Source organism: Abrus precatorius, unplaced genomic scaffold (genome assembly GCF_003935025.1).
Source record: "Abrus precatorius isolate BTA unplaced genomic scaffold, Abrus_2018 Scaffold6, whole genome shotgun sequence".
Classification (NCBI taxonomy): domain Eukaryota; kingdom Viridiplantae; phylum Streptophyta; class Magnoliopsida; order Fabales; family Fabaceae; genus Abrus; species Abrus precatorius.
Window position 1 is genome coordinate 11,192,741 of NW_020874406.1, and position 24,493 is coordinate 11,217,233.

General features: G+C 31.7%; 2 protein-coding genes across 5 annotated transcripts; both read left to right on the top strand.

Annotated features, from left to right (window-relative positions):
- Nucleotides 1–12,998: 12,998 nt before the first annotated feature.
- On the top strand, nt 12,999–21,227 carry LOC113868592 (protein phosphatase methylesterase 1). 3 transcript variants are annotated; one of them, XM_027504304.1, is made up of 14 exons: nt 12,999–13,229; nt 13,369–13,453; nt 13,711–13,781; nt 14,859–14,973; nt 15,047–15,126; nt 16,280–16,364; nt 16,458–16,538; nt 17,293–17,387; nt 17,536–17,586; nt 17,914–17,994; nt 18,834–18,906; nt 19,002–19,079; nt 19,794–19,876; nt 20,276–21,227. In XM_027504304.1, exons 1-13 carry the CDS (start codon nt 13,117–13,119, stop codon nt 19,830–19,832), a joined length of 1,047 nt encoding a protein of 348 aa, XP_027360105.1. In that variant the 5' UTR covers nt 12,999–13,116; the 3' UTR covers nt 19,833–19,876; nt 20,276–21,227. The 3 variants fall into 3 exon arrangements, with proteins under 3 accessions (XP_027360105.1, XP_027360104.1, XP_027360106.1); XM_027504305.1 differs by lacking the exon at nt 20,276–21,227 and adding an exon at nt 13,928–13,988 and having other exon boundaries at nt 13,132–13,229; nt 19,794–20,212; XM_027504303.1 differs by lacking the exon at nt 20,276–21,227 and having other exon boundaries at nt 19,794–20,253.
- Nucleotides 21,228–21,269: 42 nt separating this feature from the next.
- LOC113868594 (cytochrome c) lies at nt 21,270–24,188 on the top strand. 2 transcript variants are annotated; one of them, XM_027504307.1, is made up of 3 exons: nt 21,270–21,580; nt 23,274–23,411; nt 23,667–24,188. In XM_027504307.1, the coding sequence occupies exons 1-3, from the start codon at nt 21,469–21,471 to the stop codon at nt 23,702–23,704; spliced, it is 288 nt and encodes a 95-aa protein (XP_027360108.1). In that variant the 5' UTR covers nt 21,270–21,468; the 3' UTR covers nt 23,705–24,188. The 2 variants fall into 2 exon arrangements, with proteins under 2 accessions (XP_027360108.1, XP_027360107.1); XM_027504306.1 differs by having other exon boundaries at nt 21,275–21,580; nt 23,274–23,407.
- Nucleotides 24,189–24,493: the final 305 nt, after the last annotated feature.

The following is a 24,493-nucleotide window of genomic DNA, read 5'->3' on the forward strand; positions in this document are numbered from 1 at the left end:
ACCAAGTAGCTAAATATACGGTTGATTTTGTGAGACAATTATTCTTTAAAAGATTACTTATCATTAAATAGTAAGTTATTCCTTTGTGGTGCCTTGTTTCATGTAAGGTGTTGTACCCATATACTAAATTTGTTAGTTTAAGATGGTGTTAGTCAGATTAAGGATATTATTTACAATGTTTGTAAAAGTGTAAAGTATATCAATCATAATGATGGAAGGTTGGAGGCTTTTTGTGACATTGTTGAGCAAAAGAGATTGAAAGATAGAAGGCTTATAATTGATTGTCTAACGATATGAAATTCTAAATTTTAAATATCGTCCAATGCTTTAAAATTCAACATTACATTTGGAACTTACAAAGAAAAAGAGCCACATTATAATTACATACTTTAATTGAAGAATAGGATAAAGTTGAGAAATTTTGTCAAGTTCTAGAAGTGTTTGATGTTGCCACTCATGCAATCTCAAGAAGTGAATATCCCACCGTTAACTTGTATCTTACAGTAGTTTAGAGGGTGAAACAAGTTATTGATAATTGGTGAAGGATATAGATTACTTTATAGGAGAAATGGTAGAAATGGTAGTTCTAATGAAAGCAGAGTTTGATAAATATTGGCAGAGTGTAATTTGTTAATGGCTATTGCTAGTGTCTTAGACTTAGGTGTAAATTTCATAATGCTGGAATGTATGTTTACCTTTGATTTATAAACCTAAAGAAGTTACTCAAGAGAATATAAAGGTTTGAAATTCATTGGACGAGTCATATGATGAATATGTGTCTTTTAATTTAGAGATTCATCCCATTTAGAAGTGATTAGCATTGACAATAATTTTTCATCTTCTACTCAACCTACATCTTCAAAGGTTAATGGGTTTAAGCAAATTATGAGCATTGTGCATGAAAATGAAGCAATCCTACCAATGAAATTTGAATTACAAGCTTATCTAGAAGAGGGTGTTTATATTTTTTATGGAGATGGTAGCTCCTTTAGTATCTTGGATTGATAAAGGAATAATAGTATAAAATATAAGATTTTATCCAAGAGGACTACTGATATATTGGCTATTCCTATATCAACTGTGGTATCAAAGTCTATCTTTAGTGCTGAAGGTAGAGTTATTGATGAATATCGCTCTAAATTGAATGAAGAATTAATTGAAGCACTAATTTATGGTGGGCTTTGTCATAAATATGCTTTAAAGAAAAAGTCAAAGATAAAAACTTATTATTTTTATATGTTTTTTCTTTATATGTGTAAGCATTTTTCAATAAAATAACATAAATTATTTTTTGTCTTTATCTTGAAGGTAGATGGAACAAATTGAAGATTTGATATCTTTTTTGTAGTTTCCATTGATTTGGGTGAATTTTTGTTAAAGGACTATATAATATTGTTAGATTTATTAAGTTTGCTTTCGACTTATTAATTATTGCTTGATGTTTGGTTAAAAGCTGAAGGCTTATTGATGGATTTGTTTAGTTTGTAATTATTAATACAGCCTATTATCTTAACCCATTATTGACCTTTTTAGAGATAGGCCTATTAGTCCATAAGTATATTATTGGCCCTTATAGATATTAGGTTATAAGCCCATTGACCTGTTTAGATATAGGCTTATGATCTATTTAGAAGGCTTACATGTATAACCAACTGTTAATATGACTAATAAGCTAGGCCAAGCTGTGAAGTAAGTTAGGCCTAAAAACTTGGCTTATAATAGGTCAAAACCTAGGCTTGGACTGTGAAAATAGCATAAAGCTAGGTTTTGGCCATACAAAGCCTAAATTGATTTGACCTACTTCTATCGTGAGAGACTAGCACTTTAGAAATGGATTTTTCAACACCACTTCCAAGTGGTGTGGTAGATCTTGTTCTCCTGAATTGTCCATTTGCAACTCCTTACAGGAATGAGAAAAATTGAGAAGCAAAAATTGAACCTACTAATATAACATAGACAAAGCATTGCATGCATTCATGCCATAGCTTGAGGGGAGATAAAAATGAAACCAAAGCCTTTATAAAATGTTATACGAAAAAAAAAAGTTTGCCACTATACCTAAAGCAACATTTGTTACCTGATAACTTTTTGGCAAATGCGCCGAATTGTTTAAGTAATAACCATGGTAAGTGTGTATTTTCTCACAAAGATTAACTTACCAAAAATTACTTCACTGATCAAATTTATATTTAGAGAATATCAACTATTTAAATTGAAGAAAGCTCTAAAATTATAATTAAAGCAGAACAAAGATTTATAACAAAATAAATACTAACTTCAATAAGTAAAGGGTAATCTTAATATTCAAAAAACTAGAGGTTAGGATGATCTAAACTTTTCTTAATCCTTGTTCAATTTCTACAACTCTTGAATTGAAAATCTTAGATTAATAGAAGGATTTTAAGTAAATGAATCTCAATTCCTTGGTGAATCAATTCTCCTACTTATGATAAAATATGACAATTCATTAACTATATCTCAACACAAGTATAAATTAAGTGCTAAATCAATCCACAAATCACATAAAATTCAAGAAATATTCCTAAACCTTGAAATTCATGTAGTTCATCATTTGAGTTAATTCATACACAATTTTTCCAAATTATGTCGGAACCTTAATTCAATCGTAAATAACAACTCATAATCTTTGCATATAAAAATGAAAGATAAACAATTAATCCAAGAAATCTAATATCTAAACATTAGAAATTCAATTTCAATACACCTATTTCAGATCTAATTCTTTCCCTTAGCTATGGAGTTTAGCAACTCATTTTATAAAGAACAAAGAAGAAAAGTGCAGAAAAATTCATAAAGAATCAAGAATTGAAAAGATGAATCTTCAATCTCTCGCCTTCCTCTTGTTCCCAAGTTGTTCATCTAACCCAATAGCTTCTTCCCCTCTATTTTCTCTTGAGTTCTCCCCTCATTCAATCCTAAAAGTTATTTTTTTTTATTTTATTTATGCAAAACTTCACTTGATAGCCCGCCGTTGGTGCCAAGGCATTGCGAGTTAGGTGTCTAGGTTACAAGTCGCCTGAGAGCAAAATAAAATCAGTAAACTCTGCTTAAGTAATGGAAGTTTAGTGTGTGAGCACTCATAAATTCAGCAAAACATTAAGAAAATGCAATAAAATAAACAACTAATAAAAAAAAACTTCTCAAAGGAAATTTTTAAAGGGTTTTGGATGTCTTTATACTCTTAAAATCTCAATAAATTGATGGACCATCATTACCATACTTAAAGCATACATTATAGTCTTAAATAAAATTAATAATAAGGAAAATAAAGTAGTGTCATAATTCCTTATTTTTGTATACATATTTTTTCATATGCTTTGCACTTCTTTAGTTTTACTTTAATTTATTTTTCTTTTTTTCTGTGAGAAACTCACAAAAATAACTCGCAAGAATATGACACTAACTATAAGATAAACATAACATGCAATACACCACTTAAAGAACTCAAAAAAAACTTATTACAGATGAAATATTTTTTTTTTTAGGGCTTAAAGAAAGGTAGGATAAAAGAAATTGAAAACAAAGGAAAGACCTATTATCAATTTATTTTTTTTTAGCTTCAAAAGGGATTTATAGGTATACATTATCAAGTTGGCTTGAAAGGCTCAAATGGTCCAAAGAATGCCCTAATCATTTTATCAAGATGCACTACCCTTAGATTTTGCCTCAACTGAGAATCACACATTTTTCAAGATAAAGTCAATCCAAAAATATTACATAATATTTCTTTAGAAAATTAATCTGGTCCATCACTAAGAAAATGCATACTTTAGATCAAAGCTATAATAGGCACAGTCGATGAGAGTATGATCCATTCAAAATATTGGGCTCATAATATTTCAAGATCATACAAAAATCTAGTCAAATCATTTAGCACTCAACACAATTCTTAACAAGAACTGTTACAGCTATATAATCAAAAGACTCTTTTTTTTTTCCAACAAGATACCATTGACATAAACAACTTAGGACATAAACAAAATCTAAACTAAACCTATATAATAAATAAACTAAAAATAATAAGAAACTAGAATAATAAAATAAACAAAAATAGAAAACTTTCCCATTTCTATTCGACTTAATCTTCATCAACATCTTCTTCTTATTCTTTTGCAACCTCTTGCTCTTGCTCAATATAAATGGCCTTAAAAGATCATCATTCGGTACTAATGGTTCCTCCAGTTCATCTGGTCCCATTCTTTGCTGAATAGTTATTTGTCTCACTATTACTTCTAATCCTTTGACAAGACAAATGAGATATTTATTTTGACGAATGCTTAACCTTTGATTGTTCTCCAATTGGTCTAACCTTTGTGCAATGGTGAGAGAACTCCTTGGCTACTAGAACTAGGCTGTGTTTGAGTTCGAGTGTCCAAATCTTGTGGGCTATAGTAGCTGCATTAATTAGTCGCTTTGGTAAGACTAAAATATCTCTTTCAATACTAACTCCTGCTATCCTACACAATTATGTAATTAAACTTGAATATCTTAGATTACTAGATGATGCTTGAGTCATTTCATGTATCTTTGAAGCAATTAGATTCCCCATATCAATTTGTGTATCTTTGATTATACAATGAATGAGGATGGCTTGTTCCATGTGTATTTCTAAGTGATTTAGCTTATGATAAGTCTGGACTGAACAAATGTTTGGGGTTAAATCGCTTTCCTTAGACATAAAGGTTTTCTATGTGCATCCAATCCCCATGTTGTGTTTTCCTTACACAAATCGCTTAATACATCAACACATCTTTGTTCATGTTCCATCTCGTGCTCATAACTACAAAAATATGGATATTGATATCCTATACCAAAGAAAAAGAACAAAAATGATATGTTATGGACTGCATCGAATGCCCATGTTTCAATTAAAACATCACACATCAAAGTGTCTAGGCGCTGAGTCACCTAAAAGTCTTTTTTTTTTCCTTTCGTAGTAAGCGCCAGACGTAGAATGTTGAGCGCTTAAGTGATGAACAGCCTGAAATTATAATTTTTTTTTCAGTGAACACTCAAGCCATGAGAAATAATGCCTAGGCGTTGGACACCCTGAAATTAGTTCAATTTTCTTGCATAGTTAGTGCTTAAGTGCTCCACATAAATGCCTTGGTAAATTATTTTTAAGTAATAAATAAAACGCTAAGTAAGAAATAACATAAAATGAACAAAATAAATCAAAGTAAAATAAAGGGTACTAAATTTTGGGTTGCAATTCTTGATAATAATGGTAAGGTTAATCTCTGCCTATCAACCTCCCTTCCAAAATAATGCTTCAACCTATGACCATTACTGTGAATTTTCTTCTAGATGTTGGTTCAAGTAACTCTACAACATTAAACGGAGAAACCTTGCTTATTACAAATGGTCCAGACCATCTTGTCTTCAACTTTCCAAAAAACAACTTTAATATTGAATTAAATAGTAATACATGTTATACTGATTCAAAATGCTTGAAAAAAAAATTATTGTCATACCATTTCTTTGTCTTTTCCTTGTACAAGCAAGCACTTTCATAAGCTTGGTGCCTAAATTCCTCAAGTTCATGAAGTTGAAGAAGTCTCTTTTTACTAATAACTTTAACATCAAAATTCAGAAATTTTATTGCCCAAAAAGTCTTATGTTCTAACTCTACGAGCAAGTGGCAGGATTTGTCAAACACCAATTGATTTGAAGACATTTCTATAGGAGTTTTAAAAGCTATTTTATAAGCCCAAAGTGGATCATCAATTTTCCTTGTCCAATCTTTCCTTAATGCATCAACCATCTTTTCAAGAATTCATTTTAACTCCCTGTTAGACACTTCAACTTGACGACTTGTTTGAGAAGGATATGAGATAGCTATTTTGTGCTTAACTCCATATTTCTACAGTAATGCCTCAATTTGTTTGTCACGGAAATAACTTCCTTCATCACTAATAAGTGCTCTTGAAATATCAAATCTTGTGAAAATGTTCTTTCTTAGAAATTTCACAACTACCTTGGCATCATTAGTAGGTGATAGAATAGCTTCTATCTACTTGGACACATAATCCACATTAACAAGAATGTATTTATTAGAGTATGATGAAGGGAAAATACCCATGAAGTCTATCACTCACACATCAAATAACTCTACTTCTAAAATATAATTCTATGGCTTCTCATTTCTTCTTAATAAATTATCATTCCTTTGATATTTATCACATTTTTTTACAAAAGATCAAGCATCTTTAAAAAGTGTGGGCCAATAAAGACCACTCTGTAAGACTTTAGTTGTTGTTCTTTCCCTCCAAAGTGTCACCATACTCAGAGCCATGACAATGCCATAAAATATCTTGCATCTCCTCATTTGGAATGCACCTTCTAATCATCTCATCATCACACTTCTTGAATAAATAAGGTTCATCTTAAAAGAAATACCTTGAATCATGTAAGAACTTCTTCTTTTGATTCCAACTTAAAACTAACTCAAACTTTTTGATAGAACTTTGATAGCTTTGTAATTGGCCATATCAGCAAACCATGGAAGTGTTCGCATAACAAACAACTGCTCATCAGAAAATTCTTCTTTAATTGGTAATAACTGGATATTTTGAACTCCTACTTGAGCAATCCTAGACAAATGGTCAACAACTAAATTTTCTTTGCCTTTCTTATCTTTCAACTCCAAGTCAAACTTTTGAAGTAATAACACCTATCTAATCAACCTTGGTTTTGTTTCTTACTTAGACAAGAGATACTTAAGTGTAGAATGATCAATATAAACAACTACCTTAGAACCAACTAAATATGAACAAAATTTTTCAAAAGCAAAAATAATTGCAAACAATTCTTTTTTCGTAGTTGCATAATTACGTTGTGCCTCATTCAAAACAAGATTAACATAATAAATTACATGCAACAACTTATCTTTTCTTTGACCCAAAACAACATTTATTGCAAAGTCACTAACATAACACATTTATTCAAACAGCAAAGTCCAAACAGGTGAAAAAATTATAGGTATAAAAACTAGTTTTTCTTTTAAAGTCTCAAAGACATGCAAGCAATTCTCATAAAACACAAATGGTACATCCTTAACCAAAAGATTACACAATGATTTTGCAATTTTTGAAAAACCTCTAATAAACCTTCTATAAAAGCCAACATGTCCTAAAAAAGTTTTAATGCCCTTGACATTCATAGGAGGAGATAATTTCTCACTAATTTTAACTTTAGTTCTATCTACTTCAATACCTTTGAACAAAATTCCATGACCTAAAATAATACCTTTGATGATTATAAAATGACATTTTTTTTTCAATTAAGAACAACATTTGTTTCTTGGCATCTTTTTAAAACCAAAGAATTATGCAAACATGCATCGAAAGAACTACAAAAAACAGAGAACCCATCCATAAATACCTCAATGAATTTTTCTACCATATCAAAGAAAATGGAAAGCATGCACCTTTCAAATGTTGTTGGGGTGTTGCATAATCTTAAAGGCATCCTCCGATAGACAAAAACACCGAAGGGACAAGTAAATGCTATCTTCTCTTGATATGTAGGTTCTACCACAAATTGATTATAACCTGAATACCCATCAAAGAAACAATAATAAACATATCTAGCTAACCTTTCCAACATTTGATCAATGAATGGTAAGAAAAAGTGATCTTTTCTAGTTGTCACATTCAGCTTGTAGTAATCTATGCACATTATCAAGCCTGTAACTGTCCTTGTAGGAATCAACTCATTGTTCTCATTAGGCACTACTGTGATGCCACCCTTCTTAGGTACAACTTGAATTGGACTTACCCATGAACTATCAGAAATAGGGTAGATAATTCTCGCATCCCACAATTTCACACTTTTTTTAAACCACCTCATTTATTATTGGATTTAACCTTCTTTGGAGTTGCACAACTAGCTTACTATCTCCCTCCAATAGAATCTTATGCATACACATAGTTGGACTTATCCCCTTCAATCACTAATAGTCCAACCAATAGCAGTCTTGTGTTCTCTCAACATGCTCAATGATTTTTCTTCTTCTAATTCACTAAAAATATACTAAAAAATGTCTTAGAAAGATTGACTTACCAAACAACACTTCACTAATCAAATTTCTATTTAGACAATATCAATTATTTGATTTTGAAAAAAGCTCTAAAATTATAATTAAAGCAAAACAAATATTTATAACAAAATAAATACTAACTTCAACAAGTAAAGAGGGATCTCGAGATTCAAAACACTAGAGGTTAGGATGATCTGAATTTTCCTTAATCCTTGTTCAATTCAAATATTACAAATACTCTTCTTAACAATCAAATTAAATCTGAGTAAACACCAAAGTAGTCCCTCAGACCATAGAAGTTGTGCATATTAGTCTCGTTACTTATTTAAATTGTCACATTAATCACTCACATATTAGTTTGCTATATAGTTAAGTCTTTTTTGTTAACAAATGTTTAACAATATTAACTTTTGCCATTAAGTGATACATAAGATGCTAAAATAATATTATTTCACACAAGATCAAGAACTAATTTGACCGGTTTTGCTTCAATATTATTGTTCTCATCTTTGACCTTTATTTCCCTAACCACAATGTTCCAAGTCGCCCCCACCATGCATTCTCCCTAACTACATGTTGCCACAAAGTATTTATGACCTCTTTATACTACTAATGATAATGATAGTAATACCTTAAAACCTTGTTAATACCTTCTTCTTTATCAGCGTGATGCATTGCATTAATTATGTTTTCACAATTTAGCTCCCTTAAGGTGAGATGACCATTGCCAGATCCATTAATGTAATAATAAATACTATAAATTACATTTTTACTTGGGACAGTGGTAAAATAAGTTAACAATATAACACCAAAATAAAAATAAAGTAGTACACCTAAAACAAGACTAATTGAAACCAAAAAATGCACTAATTTGAAAGAAGAAAGGAGAATAGTGTGGCTTTGAGGTAAGGAAAGAGAGGGAGAGGTGGTGGGGGCTTTGGGAGCGCGAATCACCATGAAAGATGTAACTTCATGAAGAGAAATAGAGTGACGGTAGCCTTAAGACTCAGACCACTGCTAATCTTCGAGGAGGAGGGACATAAGAGTGTGTGTAGGAGGTGTGGAATGATAAATCCATATTTTACTAGTATTTTATTTTAGCTTTTAATAGTAAATAAGTAGTTAAATAACCAATAAAACTGAAAATACCATAAACATTGCATTTGTATTCAAAGTTGTGTGAATAGTTCAGAATTTTAGATTTTATCTTAATTCTGGAATGATTATGCTAAAAAGGTTCATTTTGTGTAGAAGCTTGAGCTGGAGATTTTGAAGTTGAGAGCTAAATGAATAAAGTGGAAGATTTGGGCTTAAAAAGTGAAGAATCAATTGATATATGCTGGAAGTTATCACTCTGGATGCATAAAGTGACAACTCTAGAGGTTCTAAAAAATATTAAAGTTCAAAGTGAACACTTTAAGTGTTCAAAGTTGATATTTTGGAGAAGAAAATCCATGAGGAGCTTGTGTGTTACAACTTCAAGTGCTCAAAGTAAATACTCCAACAGTTAAATTCAAGAGAAGCTTGCATGCTACAACTCTATGTGTTCAAAGTGAACACATGCAAGGCTTATTTCCATAAAGATGTTGCACTTTACAACTCTGTGTTTGAAGCTAACACGCGTAAGGCAAAATTTCATGAGGGGCTTCCGCATTAACACTCTATGCATTCAAAGTGTTAACGAGCAACTATAATCTTGCATAAAGGCTTGCGCATTAACACTCTATGTGTTTAAAGTGTTAACGCACAACATCAGACTTGGCAAAACTACTTTCAAGTGACCACTTTGGGCGTTTAAAGTTCTCACTTCAGCCTAAGAAGCTTCTAGAAGACTTTCTACGTTACAACTTCAAGTAATTAAAGTGTCAACATAGAGAGTGGTGGAAAAAAATATAAAAAGCGGTTAATAGTTCAGAATAGGGATCTTTTGTCATTTTTTCATTTTCATTCATTTTAACTTTTTAGGAGAGTTAGAGAGAGAGAGAGAGAGAGAGAGAGAGAGAGATTGGGAGTGACTTTCAGGCTTTAATCCTTGATGAATCAGATTGAATATTGGATTTTTTTAAGATGTTTTTCTGCTCTTCTTCTTCATCATCTCTTGCTTTTCTTTCTCCATTTGTAATATTGTTCTAAACCATTTTTGTTAGGGATTATGGATTCAAATTTAATATTGTGATTTAATTGTGGATCTAGACCTTGAGATTTTAATTGATTTGAGCATTTGATTCTGTTTTTAATGCAATTGTTGGATTGATCATTTAATTGAATTGAACTTAGAAGAATTTTTATTAATGAAAATTGAGTTAGTTTCTCATATCTGAATCATATGCCAAGGTTAATGATATCTTAGGGATAAGCATTTATAACCTTGTAATCCTATAATTTTCGAGGCTTAATGCAATGTTTAATTGAATTACACCTAAGGAATTATGGTTATTTAGTTAGATATTAGGATCAATGAGGCAATAAATTGTTCTTTTATTAAACAAGTGAAATTGATTATCAATCAATTAAATTTCTTAAGAGTCTAGAATATGATTAGATTGCAATTGAAAATCTTAACTACTTTTCACGTAGCATTTTAACACAAATTCGCAACTCTATTTTACAACACTTTCATAGTTTTCTATTGTTGTTATTTCTTATCTTTACATGTTATAAACCTTCCAAATCAATTATATGACTCAAATAATTATCAAATTGTGAAGTGATAGTTGATAATTAAGATCCTTGAGGACTATACTTGAGACTTAAATTGAATTCTAAATTTTATTACTTGCTACAAATATTTAATACATTTGCTAATTAGTTTACTTTAATGCACTCATTGCAAAGGTAACATGGAACAACGTCATTTTAACATCTATGTGTCATTTAATGGTAAAAATTAATATTTTTCAAGAGACTATTACAATTTAAATAAGTAAAAGACAAATATGCACAACTGGTACTATCTAGGAGACTAATTTGAGAGTTTACTCAATTAACTCCTAAATAGATACCCCAAAACTCAACCTCTAAAGAAGAACGTAAATTCAATTGTGGATGATACTAGAAAAATTTTTGGCCTTGAGCATCACTAATTAGTCTTTCACACACAACACTCATACTAGTAAAGAAAGATGACTCATCTACAATTAACTAGGGCAATCTAGGATTCAAAGACACCCATTAACATGCATTAAGTCTTTAGTGATCTTAGAGAGACATGTAGAAGAATTCTTGGAAGTTGGAATAATAAATTAAATAATTAACATCTACAATAATTTTTTGAATAAGTAAATTAGGCTAAATATAAGACTGTTGAAACAGAAAATAATTTCTATCTTCCCATAAATGTCAATCAATAATCCTAAGTAATTTATTTCAATTAATACAATTATAAAGAATCTTATTATTTATATTATAAAATAACTAATCCTATATTTAGAACTAAAAAATCAAACCCATTTCATTAATTTGACAAAATAAAATGATCCCAAACAATTTTGGCATAAGAACATTTTTTAAAACATGAAATATAATTTTAGGACCTTCATCACATCTAGCACAAATATTAGAATACTCTTAGCTCTCCTATGTCTCATATTATTAGTTAGAAGCATACTATGATAAATTAAAAAAAAAAAATAAAGTAATTTTGGAGGGAGGGGATACCATTTTAAAACCATTTTAAAAATATTATTAAAAAGAGAATTTACAACAATAAGGTTAAATATCCACCGATAGTAAAATTTAATTAAAAAAATTTAAATTCATTAAAATTTCAAAAAATAAAATTTTGATTTGAATAATCTTAACAATAATATTGTAAATTTGCCTAAGCAACCAAAAGTTTAAAAATTTCTAATCTCAAACACTATTAAAAACAAACAAGTTTTTATCTATTTCAGAAACATAATATGAATACCTGCCCAAATTTTAATAGTAAACTCATATGGTAAACCATCTTAGAAATCAAGAAAAGTAGTTCAAATAAAAACTAATTATTTTCAAAAGTAAGATACTTGTTGATATTTACTAAATAAGAGATATTTTCTAATTCTTAACATATATTTAGCATAAAAAACCTGGAATCACAAATCTTTATTAAAAGTAATTAACTTTTAATTATTAATATATTTATATTTATATTTATAACCATCATTGGATATGTGATATTTATTATTACTTTTTTGTCTATTATTTTTTATAGTATCATTATTATTATGCGGTTATTTTTATTATTTTATTTTAATAATAAAAATAAAAATAATATTTTCTATGAATTATATTACCGTTCATTCATACGAGTTTATTTTTTCATTATTTTTTTTATCATATATTAATTACTAAGTGAGTCTTTTGTGTATTATAAAAAAATGAAAAAAATGTAATATCTAAATATAAATATGGTGTAAAATAATTTTTTTATTATTATTTGTTACAATATTTTTATTTAATATGACATTAATTTACAATATGCATAATTTTTTAATGATTTATTAATAAAAAATATTATGGATTTAGACCATCTGAACAAGTTTTATTTATTAAAAATAAACCTAAGACAAATATATGAATAATTTGATAAACATATATACTTCTTTCATCGTAAAATTGTAATTTTCATCAGGTAACTTGTTAGCTCACGCACAAAGAATAATCAACTCCAAATTATTTTAATTTAATTAGTATTTTTCTAAAAATACACATTTTATGCATGACATTGGTACATATTCCTCCTAACGCTTATTATAATCAAATTTTTGGTTATAATCACTTGCCTAAATTTGAACATAACTTAAATAAGGATTGATAATATATTATGATTATTATTTTGTCACTTAAATTGGAAAATTATCAAGTTATACTTAATTATTGTAATAAGTTTGTTTAAGCAATTTAAGATCATTGAGACACGTAATTAATCGAGCATAAGTAACAGAAAGTTGGACGCCAGAAGAAGTAAAGTGAAACCGCACCTGCTTCTGGTTCTGGTTCGGGTTCGGGTTCTATTCTGCAAGAGCTTGGACTTGAGATCGAGAAAGTAAGAGAAAGAGAAAAAGAGCGTTATGGATTCTTCTCACATGGCTTCGCTTCCCGAAGATACCACAGACGAGCACTCACAACAGCAAATTCAACCTACCTCTGCCTTCGCTTCCGTTCCTCATCGCCCACCGACTAAGTAAGTTTGAGCGATCTTCTTCTTTCTCCGTGCGCGATTATGTTTTCACTTCTCACGAGTTTCTTGCATCTGCATGTGCGCGATTGCGTTTATGATCGCTTTTATCTTCTCATTCCATTTCAACTGTTAAATATCGCAGGAGCTCTTCAGAAAAATACGCACCCGTAGATTGGTCCGTGTATTTTGACAAAGAAGACGACGTTGCAATTCCCGAATCAAATGATGTTAGTGTGGCAAATCAAAATCCTGCTTTCTGTGACTTTTTATTTTTTATTTTTTTTATGTTTACGCAAAGAGGAATGTTAGCAACTGAGTCTTTAATACACCTTTTTTAACACACTTCCAACTATTCGCTAAACTTATTGAAAACCGTGAAGATCATGTGTGTGTTAGAAATGTGTTACAAATAGTGTTTTAGAAAGTGTGGTGTTACTATTCTTCCGAGAAGAATCTTATTATAACATTTTTTTCGTCTATTCAGGTTTTTCACGTTTACATGGCAGGAACAGAGGGCCCCGTTGTATTCTGTTTACACGGTGGTGGTTATTGTGGGTATGATTGATAGTCATTGCTGATATATTCGTATTCATTCTTTTATCTCGTAGTTTTAATTCACGGTCCATTAAGCATTATTGGAATTGGGTTATTGTCTCTTACTGCTATTAATTAATGCTCATTTGAAACCATTGGCAGTACAGTGTGTAAATTTTGGACCGGGATCCCTGCAGTAACTGCGCCCTGCAGTTGGCCCCAAAAATTGTAGGGAATCCTGGTCCGTCAATTTTTTGGTTAATTACCTTTATTTTGAGCAGTGAAGTTACTTAGTTATATTGATTTCAAAGGAAAAATAAATGTTTGCACCTAGTTCTAAGAATACATTATCTAAAGATTCAGCTTTGGGTATAGTTGGTTCACGACATTTTATTCAAGCATTGAAATTTTATGCTGGAGAACTGTAACTGGCTTGAGAACCTATTACCAAAGATGTGTTCTCTACCAGCTTATTCTCTATTTCTTATAAGCAGTATTTGGAAGTGTGTCCACATAAATTAGTATTCATATCTACTTAAAAAGTTATTTCTTCTTTTATGCCTAAGTCTTAAAACAAAATTTTACCACACGTCAATAAGACCGGCACTGCTATATGGGTTTGAGTGTTGGGTGGTAAAGAGCCAAGAAAGTAAGCTTAATATTGTAGAAGTAAAGAGTGTTAACATGGACTAGTGGGTACACAAGACAAGATAGGATTAATAATACATTTATTATAGTGAAAAGGACAGTCTCCGTTGCAGAAAAATAGTTGTCTCGTCTTGGATGGTGTGGGCATGTGTGGGGAAGACTAGTAAAAGAACTAGGGAGGAGTGAGGAGGGTTAACTAGATAGAAGATAGTCCAATTGTTAAAGGTAGAGGAAGGCTGAAACATAGGATAAAAATTAATATAATTGTATGATCTATATGGCTGACCTCATCTAGTACGAAAAGATTTAGTTGTTGTTGTAAATGCCTAAAAAGTCTTTAGATATCATAACATCTGAATTTAGAAACACATCATTTAGCTACATTTTGTTTCAATATTTATTGTAAAGTTTGCAATCTGATGAAAGCTTTCACATTATATTACATTACAGGCTTTCATTTGCTGTCTCAGCCAATAAAATCAAGGAGAAAGCTAGGATAGTTGCAATGGACTTGAGAGGTCACGGGAAATCATTGACAGAAAATGATCTTGACCTATCTGTTGAGGTATAAAGTAGTAAAAATATTAAACTGAATGTACTACTCATCTGCATGTAGAGGTGATCATCTTTTTGTACAGACTATGTGCAATGATGTATTGGCTGTTATAAAGGAGTTGTATGGGGATTCTCCTCCAGCAATTATTCTTGTTGGTCACAGGTGATTCTCTATCTTAAATTAAATTGCTTGGATTTCTGTTGTTTCATAGTCTTTTGGAATTGGTTCTGGGGTTTTCATATTTGATTTTGAAGGCAAATTTCATAGGAATCTATTAATAATTTTCCACTTTATTGACTGGTTTTTATCTTTGTTAAGTATGTCATTTGCTGGAAGTAACCTTGGATTGTTTTCCAGATTATAGATGTGCAGAAAATTAGGATAAAATATCTGTACAGTTTTGACTTTGATTATAAACTGTCTTCGTTAGATGATGATATGATACAGCTCTCAATAACCTTCTAATTCTAAAAGATTGAGTCTTTCTTACCATATAATTTAAAGGGGAGAAAGTCAAAGGTCTTGTAATTATATTTTATGTTGTTTAGAGTCATGTTTAATGGTATGGTTATCAATTGCGGGTGGCATGTTGTTTATATTTTTATGCTAAGACAATTGTTTAGTTTGCTGTTTGAAATTTAATTGAAGGAAAATTAATTTGGTTCTGGGTGTTCAAAGATTTTGGGGATTGACAAGTAACCAACAGAATTGACTAAGTTGAGAAAAGAAGAACCCTATATTCTTTGTCTGAAATGAAGAAGCCATTAGCCAAAGTCTAAACTTTTTTTTTCCTAATATTTGTTACGTGTCTCATCACCACAACTTCATTCCATCTGACTAGATTTATCATCCTTCCATCATTATGAATCGCGTTTCATAACTCATAAGCATAATGCATTTGCTGAAAAACCTTAAGGCATGACTGTGAAAATGTTTTGATTTCGTTGTATGTGATTGGTGAACCTCAGTTCAATGCAAGGATATTCTGTATAATTGTAAGGCATGGCTGCTTTGATTTCACATTTGCATTTACTCTTGCATATATTTGTGTTTTGTGTTTTTTATTTTATTTTCTCTTTGTATTTGCACCACTTGTCCTCAATTTTCCACTTTTATTTTCTTTCTTTGATGAATTTTATGCCTACCTCACGTAGTGGGAAAAACCTTGGTTCTTCTTTTGTTGTTTATGAATTTTATTCCTATAGAAATATTTGGTGACCCTAACTTGATTAGATTTTCTCTTCTTATATAAACTATATTTACTTTGGTGTATAATATTAACAATCATTGATCGATATTTGCTTCATCATCAAAGCATGGGAGGATCAGTTGCTGTGCATGTTGCTGCAAGTAGATCATTGTCCACCTTGGCTGGGTTAGTTGTTGTGGATGTTGTAGAGGTTGGTTTCTACTACTTATGAAATTCCTTATTGCTTCCCATGATTACTTACTCATCATTGCCACAGAAGTGTTGATTGTCACAAAAATTTCAGGGAACAGCAATGGCCTCTCTAATTCATATGCAGAAAATCCTATCAAGTAGGATGCAACATTTTTCAAGCATTGAAAAAGCTGTAAGCTCCAACTCTATACCTTCTTTCATTTGCATATCAAGTTTTTTGTTATTTGGTTGAGACAACTATTTCTTGTGTTGATCTTAATTATTTTCTTTACTTGTCACGTGTTAAAACAATCTTAAAATATTTCTTTTTGTATATCATCCTCCTCTAGGATATTGTGCCCTGTTTTAGAAGTGTCCTGGAAATTGATATTTGGAACTAAATTTTTTTGTAGAAAGATCTTAAAAAAAGTTATAATCATTAATTTTTAATGATATAAGTGGCCAGATTGCTGGAAATTGTTAGCTTTTAGATTGAGAGAACTAGTTTACAAGCTTCATGGCAAGGTAGTAACTTGTCAGTGCACAGGGTGTGTGATGAAGGGCCCTTGTACCTCAAAGACAAGAACCAAGATCAACAAAGTGTTTGTTTGAGGAATATTTGTAAAAAAGGAAGTATATTGAAGCAAAGAATGTCTGGTGTTTGGCTGTCAGAAGTTGTATTTCAAGTTTACTAACTACATTCTAGCATTAATACATGCCAAGTGGTTTTACTTTATTACAGTTAATCTGTCTCTGTCATTCACTGGCCAAAATCACAAAAGCATCAATTGAGAATTTGTTGGAGAGACAATGGTTACATGTCATATGGCTGTGTTAATGTACCTACATAATGTGGTGTTTGATTGTAATCTCTATGTAAGTGGTGCTTCGTTGTTGTTTCATTTGAACTGGTGAATTTTGACTTGAGTTGAACTGCTTCTGTGCAGATTGAATGGAGTGTCAGGGGTGGCTCTTTAAGAAATGTTGACTCTGCTCGTGTATCAATTCCTGCCACATTAAATTATGATGATTCAAAGAAATGGTCAGTACTTCTCACTGAGCCTTCCATCACATCAGCAGAACAATCCAAAACATAGTTTTGGTCTTTATCAAATCTAAAAATGCTGGTTACGTAGGCTTTGATTTATAGTTTTATATTTGATCAGCATGGTCTTGATTTGATGTTGCAGTTATGTTTACCGAACTGAGCTAGAAAAGACTGAACAATATTGGAAAGGCTGGTATGTTTTATCTTAAAATTTTCATGCTCACTACTCACAGTAGTTATCACTTATCAAATACTATAAACAAATGAAACCAATGGTTTGTATACGTGTTCTAAGTAAACGGTAGATTGTTTGAATCTTGCATCTGTGCTGCTGGTGGAGGTTCTCTAGTTGTGATAGTTGGATAATTGCCTCATATTGTAAGTTTATATACTTCGTTGTAATGCAAAACATGATAATTTGATTCTAAACAGACCATTAGGCTACATTTGTCATCAAATTGAAAGTAACTTTTATGGTATCTTTATCATCCCATTGAACAGTTCATATTTTTTCTTACAGGTATGAAGGCCTCTCAGATAAATTTTTGTCTTGTCCTGCTCCAAAGCTGTTGTTATTAGCAGGAACAGATAGATTGGACAGGTCACCTCCTTTGAATTATTTTAGTTATTGGTGGTATTTTAAATTGTACAGTTTTATTAACATCAATCCTCAGAGTTGATTTTAGGCAACTAAAAATGAAAGGTTTGTATTAGAGAAGAAAACATTTATTGCATTAAAATCCTCAGAGTTCTGACTTCATATCTTGTATCCAAAATTTGCTGATTATAACTGTGTGGTTGAAGTCGTATAGCAGATTGTGATCAGAGATTAGTTCATTTTTTAGTTGCTTTCAATAATTGCCATGGTTCAAATTTATAGTCTGGTAAATGATAGATGACTAAATATCTTTCAAGATTTTCTTTTCTAGAAATTAGAAAAAACCAATGAAGGAATAGGGATTGAGTTATTTCTCAGTTTATTGCTTGTGATACACTAGTACCAGCAGAAAGATTGTGTCCCATGCTCTCATTTTTCCTTTTCCTTCTTTTCCTTTGTTAGAGTACATAATGGTAGCATTAATAAGCATAACCCTGAATTCCAATTTGAAATTCATGATGATAAGCAAATATGATTTATGTTCTTCATAGAAATTAACGTTTAGGTCAACCTTAGCATCATCCTAGTATGCAACAGTATAGAGATTGTAAGTTTCGTTATTTGTTTTAGATGAATAAGAAGGATTTATATAAATTTTAATATGAAGATGGGGGTAATATATCATTGGGTGCTAATATGAACTTTTTACATGAATAATTTTGGTATAAATAGCTTTGTATATTGTGTTATTCTGTTCCCTGTATTCTTTCTCTTTTGGTTGTTAGAAAGTGGAATTGTTCAAGTGAAGTTCTGATATTTTCTTGGCATGGTTCCTATGACAGGTCTCTCACAATTGGTCAAATGCAAGGGAAGTTTCAGATGGTAGTTGTAAGACATACAGGGCATGCTATTCAGGTTTGTACTAGCCCTGCCTCTTTCTGCATTCATTATGTTGTTACAGGTTTCTTCTCTAACTTGTAATCTAACAACTTCTAGCCTAATATATTTAGGAGGATGTACCTGATGAATTTGCAACTCTGATCATCAACTTCATTTCTCGTAACCGAATAGGCCCTCATGGAATTGAGGTATGTGTCTTGCTGATCTCTTTACAACTGTCCTGGAGATGGTACCACCATACCAGTACTATTGTAGCATTTATGAGAGGGTTATGTCTTTATAGTGAGAATGTTTTGGCTTTGTCTTTATTGTATCGGGACATGGGTTAGAGTGTCTCCATTCTAGATGGATTACTTTATGTTTGTGACCTTCCATTGTAAATAGGCACTTCAATTGGGATCATCAACCTCAACTTAGTGGAAAGTAGAGTTTTTTCCCCCTTTTCCAGGGAGTGGGAACGAGTGGGGTATATTGGAGGGCAAATAAATAAAAAATCAAATAGTTCCTAGAGTAGATAGGCCGCTGAAGTTTCAGAAATCAAAAGCAAAGATATACCCTTTCATGCAGTTCAGAGTCATCATACATTACCTAGTTAGACATACAATATATGCCACAGTAGGCTCTTTGAGGCATGGATGAACCTCAACTCCCAATCTTTACTTCTCCAGTAATCTTTATTACTCCTTTCCCACATTATGATTTTTGCATTTTGTTGACAAATAATTACACTTACGTCATTGAGGGATAAAGTTTCAATTTGCAATTCTTCAATAATTTAGATAGAATTAAAAATTAAAAAATATTGTTATGGTGTGCATTGCTGAAGAAAGATATTTTACATTTAATTTGATTATTGCACTTAGTATTCGGTTCAAATAATTGTTGACAAAATTGTTTTGCAGATACCCGGTCTTGGCAAGCCGGCCTTTTCGAAGCCTTGAATCAGGTGTTAGAGAACCAAGAATGACAACTACTGCAGCATGCCGTTGGATTTCTTACTTTGACCTTCCTTTTAGTTTAATATTATTATGTATACCTCTCCGTTTTGGTGGAGGAGTAGGGCAGGTGAAACTATTGTATATTTCAGATTATTATCAAATTTGATGAGCAGTAGGGAAGATGAGGTTGGACATAGATTTGCGCACTTAGCTAGTGAAGTAAGTGTCCCCATCCATATTATCCACGCCAAAGTTTAGGCATCTCATATTTAAAGTAGGAAATACTACCGAAAAATCAAGCTATAAAAAAATTATGCATCCGGAAAAAGCAAGGTTAACGGGATATGTGTGATTTTTTCTTAGTGGAATGGTACCTGTGATTGTAGTTCACACTTTTTAAGGTTTAAGTAATGGAGTATTTCTTGAACAAAATTGTTTTCTTTCAGATGTGTCCAAAATAAGGCGGATTAGAGATCAACAAGGTAGCCTTATGGAGAAGGAATTAAAATGGTAACCCTAGCACCACATTTTTTATTGACTTCTAATCCTTTTGGTCATGAGCTCATACAAAGGTTTGGCAACTGACTTTCAAATTGTCCGTGACGAAGGTTGCTGCTTATAATTCACTGAATTTTTCATGTTCCATTCAAACATCGAATATACATTTTCTCAACTTCAAGACGATTGCAGTGAGTATTAAAAATTTAAATCTACCTACTAAATCTTTGAATAATCATTATCCTACTCACTAAAGCACACTTTAAACGTCCCATAAGAATGAGATATATTATAAAAAACTTTTATAAATAGCCTTTAATTGTAATTTTTATGCCTTAGAAAGGGATTATTGTTCAGTTATGCAACGTCTGTTAAGCGTTATAGAATTCAAGAAAATCCACAAATATAAGACTTGTGTAAATAAATATGAATTGATATTAATAAATAAAATTTGAACAAAAACAGTTTTATACAATTAACTACTAAATTTATAAATATCATGAATGCTTTTAAGACATGATATCGGCTTGATATTATTTTCTTACGGCATATATCATATTTTTAATTGAATTAAAATATCTACATCAGTAGTCTAAATCGACAATAAAAAAATATTACCAAGAAAAAGAGGGGAAAAAAAAATCTTCGTTTGAATCAAGCTAAATTAATATGTAACTTTCTTTTAAAAAGAGTCGAGCTCAAGCAGGTTTAATTCAATGACGAGACTAATAAACTATTATTTAGTCAACAATTTTACCTAGTCTCCACCAACATAGTAGCTCTATTTCTATGGGCCTTTCAATCTTAGACAGAGGCACTCTCTTACAGAACAAAATAACTAACGTTCATGCAAATGACATGGCGAAAGCCAACCTTCGCCTCAAGCAAACGCTACCGACCTAAAATAAAAAAAAATTGGAACGCCATAAACGGTCCACGTCAACGAAAAAAAGTTAGGGCTGGCTTAGGAGCCCCGTGGAGCCCGCGTTCCAATTTCCCACCCTGGCACTTCGGCTATTTATACATTTCTACATTCTCAATAGTCCATTCCCTACCAGCTTTCCGCACGCCACAACTCTTCCCTCTTTATTTTTTCGTTCGCTTTCTCCAAACCTTTTCGTGAAGCAAACGCCGTCTTCATATGGCATCGTTCGATCTTGCTCCCCCCGGCGATACCAAGTCCGGTGAGAAAATCTTCAGGACCAAGTGCGCTCAGTGCCACACCGTTGAAAAAGGTGCCGGTCACAAGCAAGGTTCGTTCTCCTCTACCTATTCCTCGTTATTATTACACTGTGAACAAACAAACTATCGATTTGAATCTTGTTTGGATCTCTACCTTATTTATTGAATTTAAGCAAAATAAGACGTGGATCTTTAAATCTTCTCTCTAGTTTTACATTGGCCTTGTTGATATATTTGCTATTTCCGCTCTCTTCGTACGTTACACGTAATTTGTGTTTATGTATTGTGATGTGTAGTTGTTATTGTGAACTGTTGATGCACAATATTTTTTTTTTATTTCTTTTGAATGATCCGTTTAATTGCCTATTTTATCATTCGGTTCGACTCTGTCAATTGTCTTCGTGTCATAATTTTGGTCTAACTGTGATTAAGATGGTTGAAACCTTGCAAAGCAATCTGCGGTTGAAACTTGAATGTTCGTCGGTATGTAGTACTTTGTGTTCGATAGTTCCGTTGAAGGTATTCGATAATTCCTTTGGATCCTCAATTAATTAGTAATTATTCTGGTCTACTTAAAACTTAAGATCGGATGTTGTCGATTTTATGAGTTGCGGTTTCATGTCCATAATGTCATTTTATTGTTGTAGAACGCTGAGGAAGATACCTAACTCTGAAGCTTAGGAACTGAAATTCCTCCTGTTACTTTTGCCTTGTTCTTTCATGTGATGATGATTGGACGAAGATAATTATTATTCCTTGAAATACAAACTGATTTAGTCATGTTAAAAATGCGCATATTGCTATTACTACAACTTTACACATGTCGAAGGTTGATTTGCATGCCTATGGTAGAAAGTTCCCGCCCAAGAATTTCTCTGGTTCATGCTAGCTTTACTGTAAGATTAAATAAATTTGGAATTATGATTTTACCAAATTTGATTTCAGTAGGTAGTCTAAAACCTTTAGGTGATTTACAATTGTAATTTTTCATTTTAAAGTTTAAACAAAGTGTAGAGAGCATTTGCAGGGACAAAATTGTGAATACATTGATTTCCAATTTTCAGTGCCTGAAAATTGGCCTAATAGACAATTTGATCAACTCAGTAACGATAGCTAGCTCAGACATTCATTAAATACCTTAAGCTAAAAAGCATCAGTGCTTGTAATGTTAACATTCTGATGTAAGCAATGCTTCCTAATCAGTACAGTACTTAATTTATAGTTTTGTTGAGATTGTGAATTCCTTATAATATTGTTTCTAGTGATTTGTGAAAGTTTCTTCTACATATTTTATTCATGAGGTTGAAACTCGATCAAATCTTTCTAAAGCATGTTTTGATTTTGAATGGTTGGTTGAATTGGTTTCTCATGCCTGATCAGTCATCCATCTTGAAATCTTTTTTAATACATGATTGGTGTTCTTGAGTTGAAGATCATGTTAGGATTACTGTTCATTTTCTTTATTGTTTATTAAGTTCTGGATCCGTGTAATTTGTAGTGAATCAGTGATGGTTTTTGTTCTCGTGTATTTTTTTTGTGTTTTCATTGTCACAAGATTCTCTCTTGGTTTTTCTTCTGAAAAATGTGTAGAAACAAATCTTAATCGGTCACTAATTTATACATTGCTTCCTTGTCTTTACAATATTGGTTGACAGTCATCTGACGACCATCTCTTGTACCAGTTATATAATTGTTTTTCTGTTCTATCACCCTCTTGAATAATGCCATTATTTATTCTAATATTATTCTTTTTGACAATCTCAGGACCCAATCTGAATGGTTTGTTTGGAAGGCAATCGGGCACTACTCCTGGCTATTCCTACTCTGCAGCTAACAAGAATATGGCCGTGATTTGGGAAGAAAAGACGCTATATGACTACTTGCTTAACCCCAAAAAGGTACAATAAAACCTGGCATTTCTGGATTGAAAGACCATTAGTCACTGATTATCCAAATATGAGAGATGTTTTACCAATATCTCTGAATAAATGTTAATCATGTACAGCCTACATTGTATTCATTTCACTATGGAGTTTAATGTTTTCTACTGTTTTGAATTGTTTGGTAATAAGCTCAATTGCATGGTGATGCTGAGACATTTTTTTTCCACCGCAACATATCACTGATCTGCTTTGTTTGTGATCTGCTTTTGTGCAGTATATTCCAGGGACAAAGATGGTATTTCCTGGTCTTAAAAAGCCCCAGGAACGTGCTGATCTTATTGCATATCTGAAAGAATCCACTGCACAGTGATTATATATTTTTATACCATTCAATTTTGCGGTGTGCATTTGAAGTTATGGAGATTTAGTTTTCGGACATTTAATTCTGCCATGCAGTAAGTACTGTATCTCAGGCAAATAATGTAGGCTACATTGGTCTGCAATGCTATTTTGTTCATTTCGCATTGCTTCTAAAAAAGCTGCCTAATATTGGCTGGTGTAACAAATTATATATTCAAAATATAAACATTCTTATCAGTATTGATTTAATTGGAATCACAGTTTAGCACTGTGCTTAGCTGAACTCATTATGTTGTGTTATGGTTTATTTCGGTTTTGCTTAGCTGAATTCGGTAATGGTATGGAAAAGAGGAGGGTAAGCTAAAGTTCAAACAAAGGATATTCAATCTTTGGATTAAGCAGCCTTGAAGAGACTTTAGGTGAAAATTTTTCGCATTTACATGACTATTGTCATGTTCTCGCATTCTATATTTTCAACTACAAGTAGCTGGGTATATGACTTGTTTTTGTCTGTTTGATGGAGGCAGTTGCAATGAGAATTTGAACTTACGATTTGGTTACACGACTGAAGGCAAAATAAAGTGTATTTAAGATGTAGAAGGTGATTGAGTACTCTCCCCTTCTTTTGGATATTTCAATAAGGGAGACCAGCGGGTTTATTTAGATATCATGTTGAGGAGAAAGAAAGGAAAGAGAGAGGTTAATGATCACTGAAAGTTAATTAAATATGAAGAAAATAAT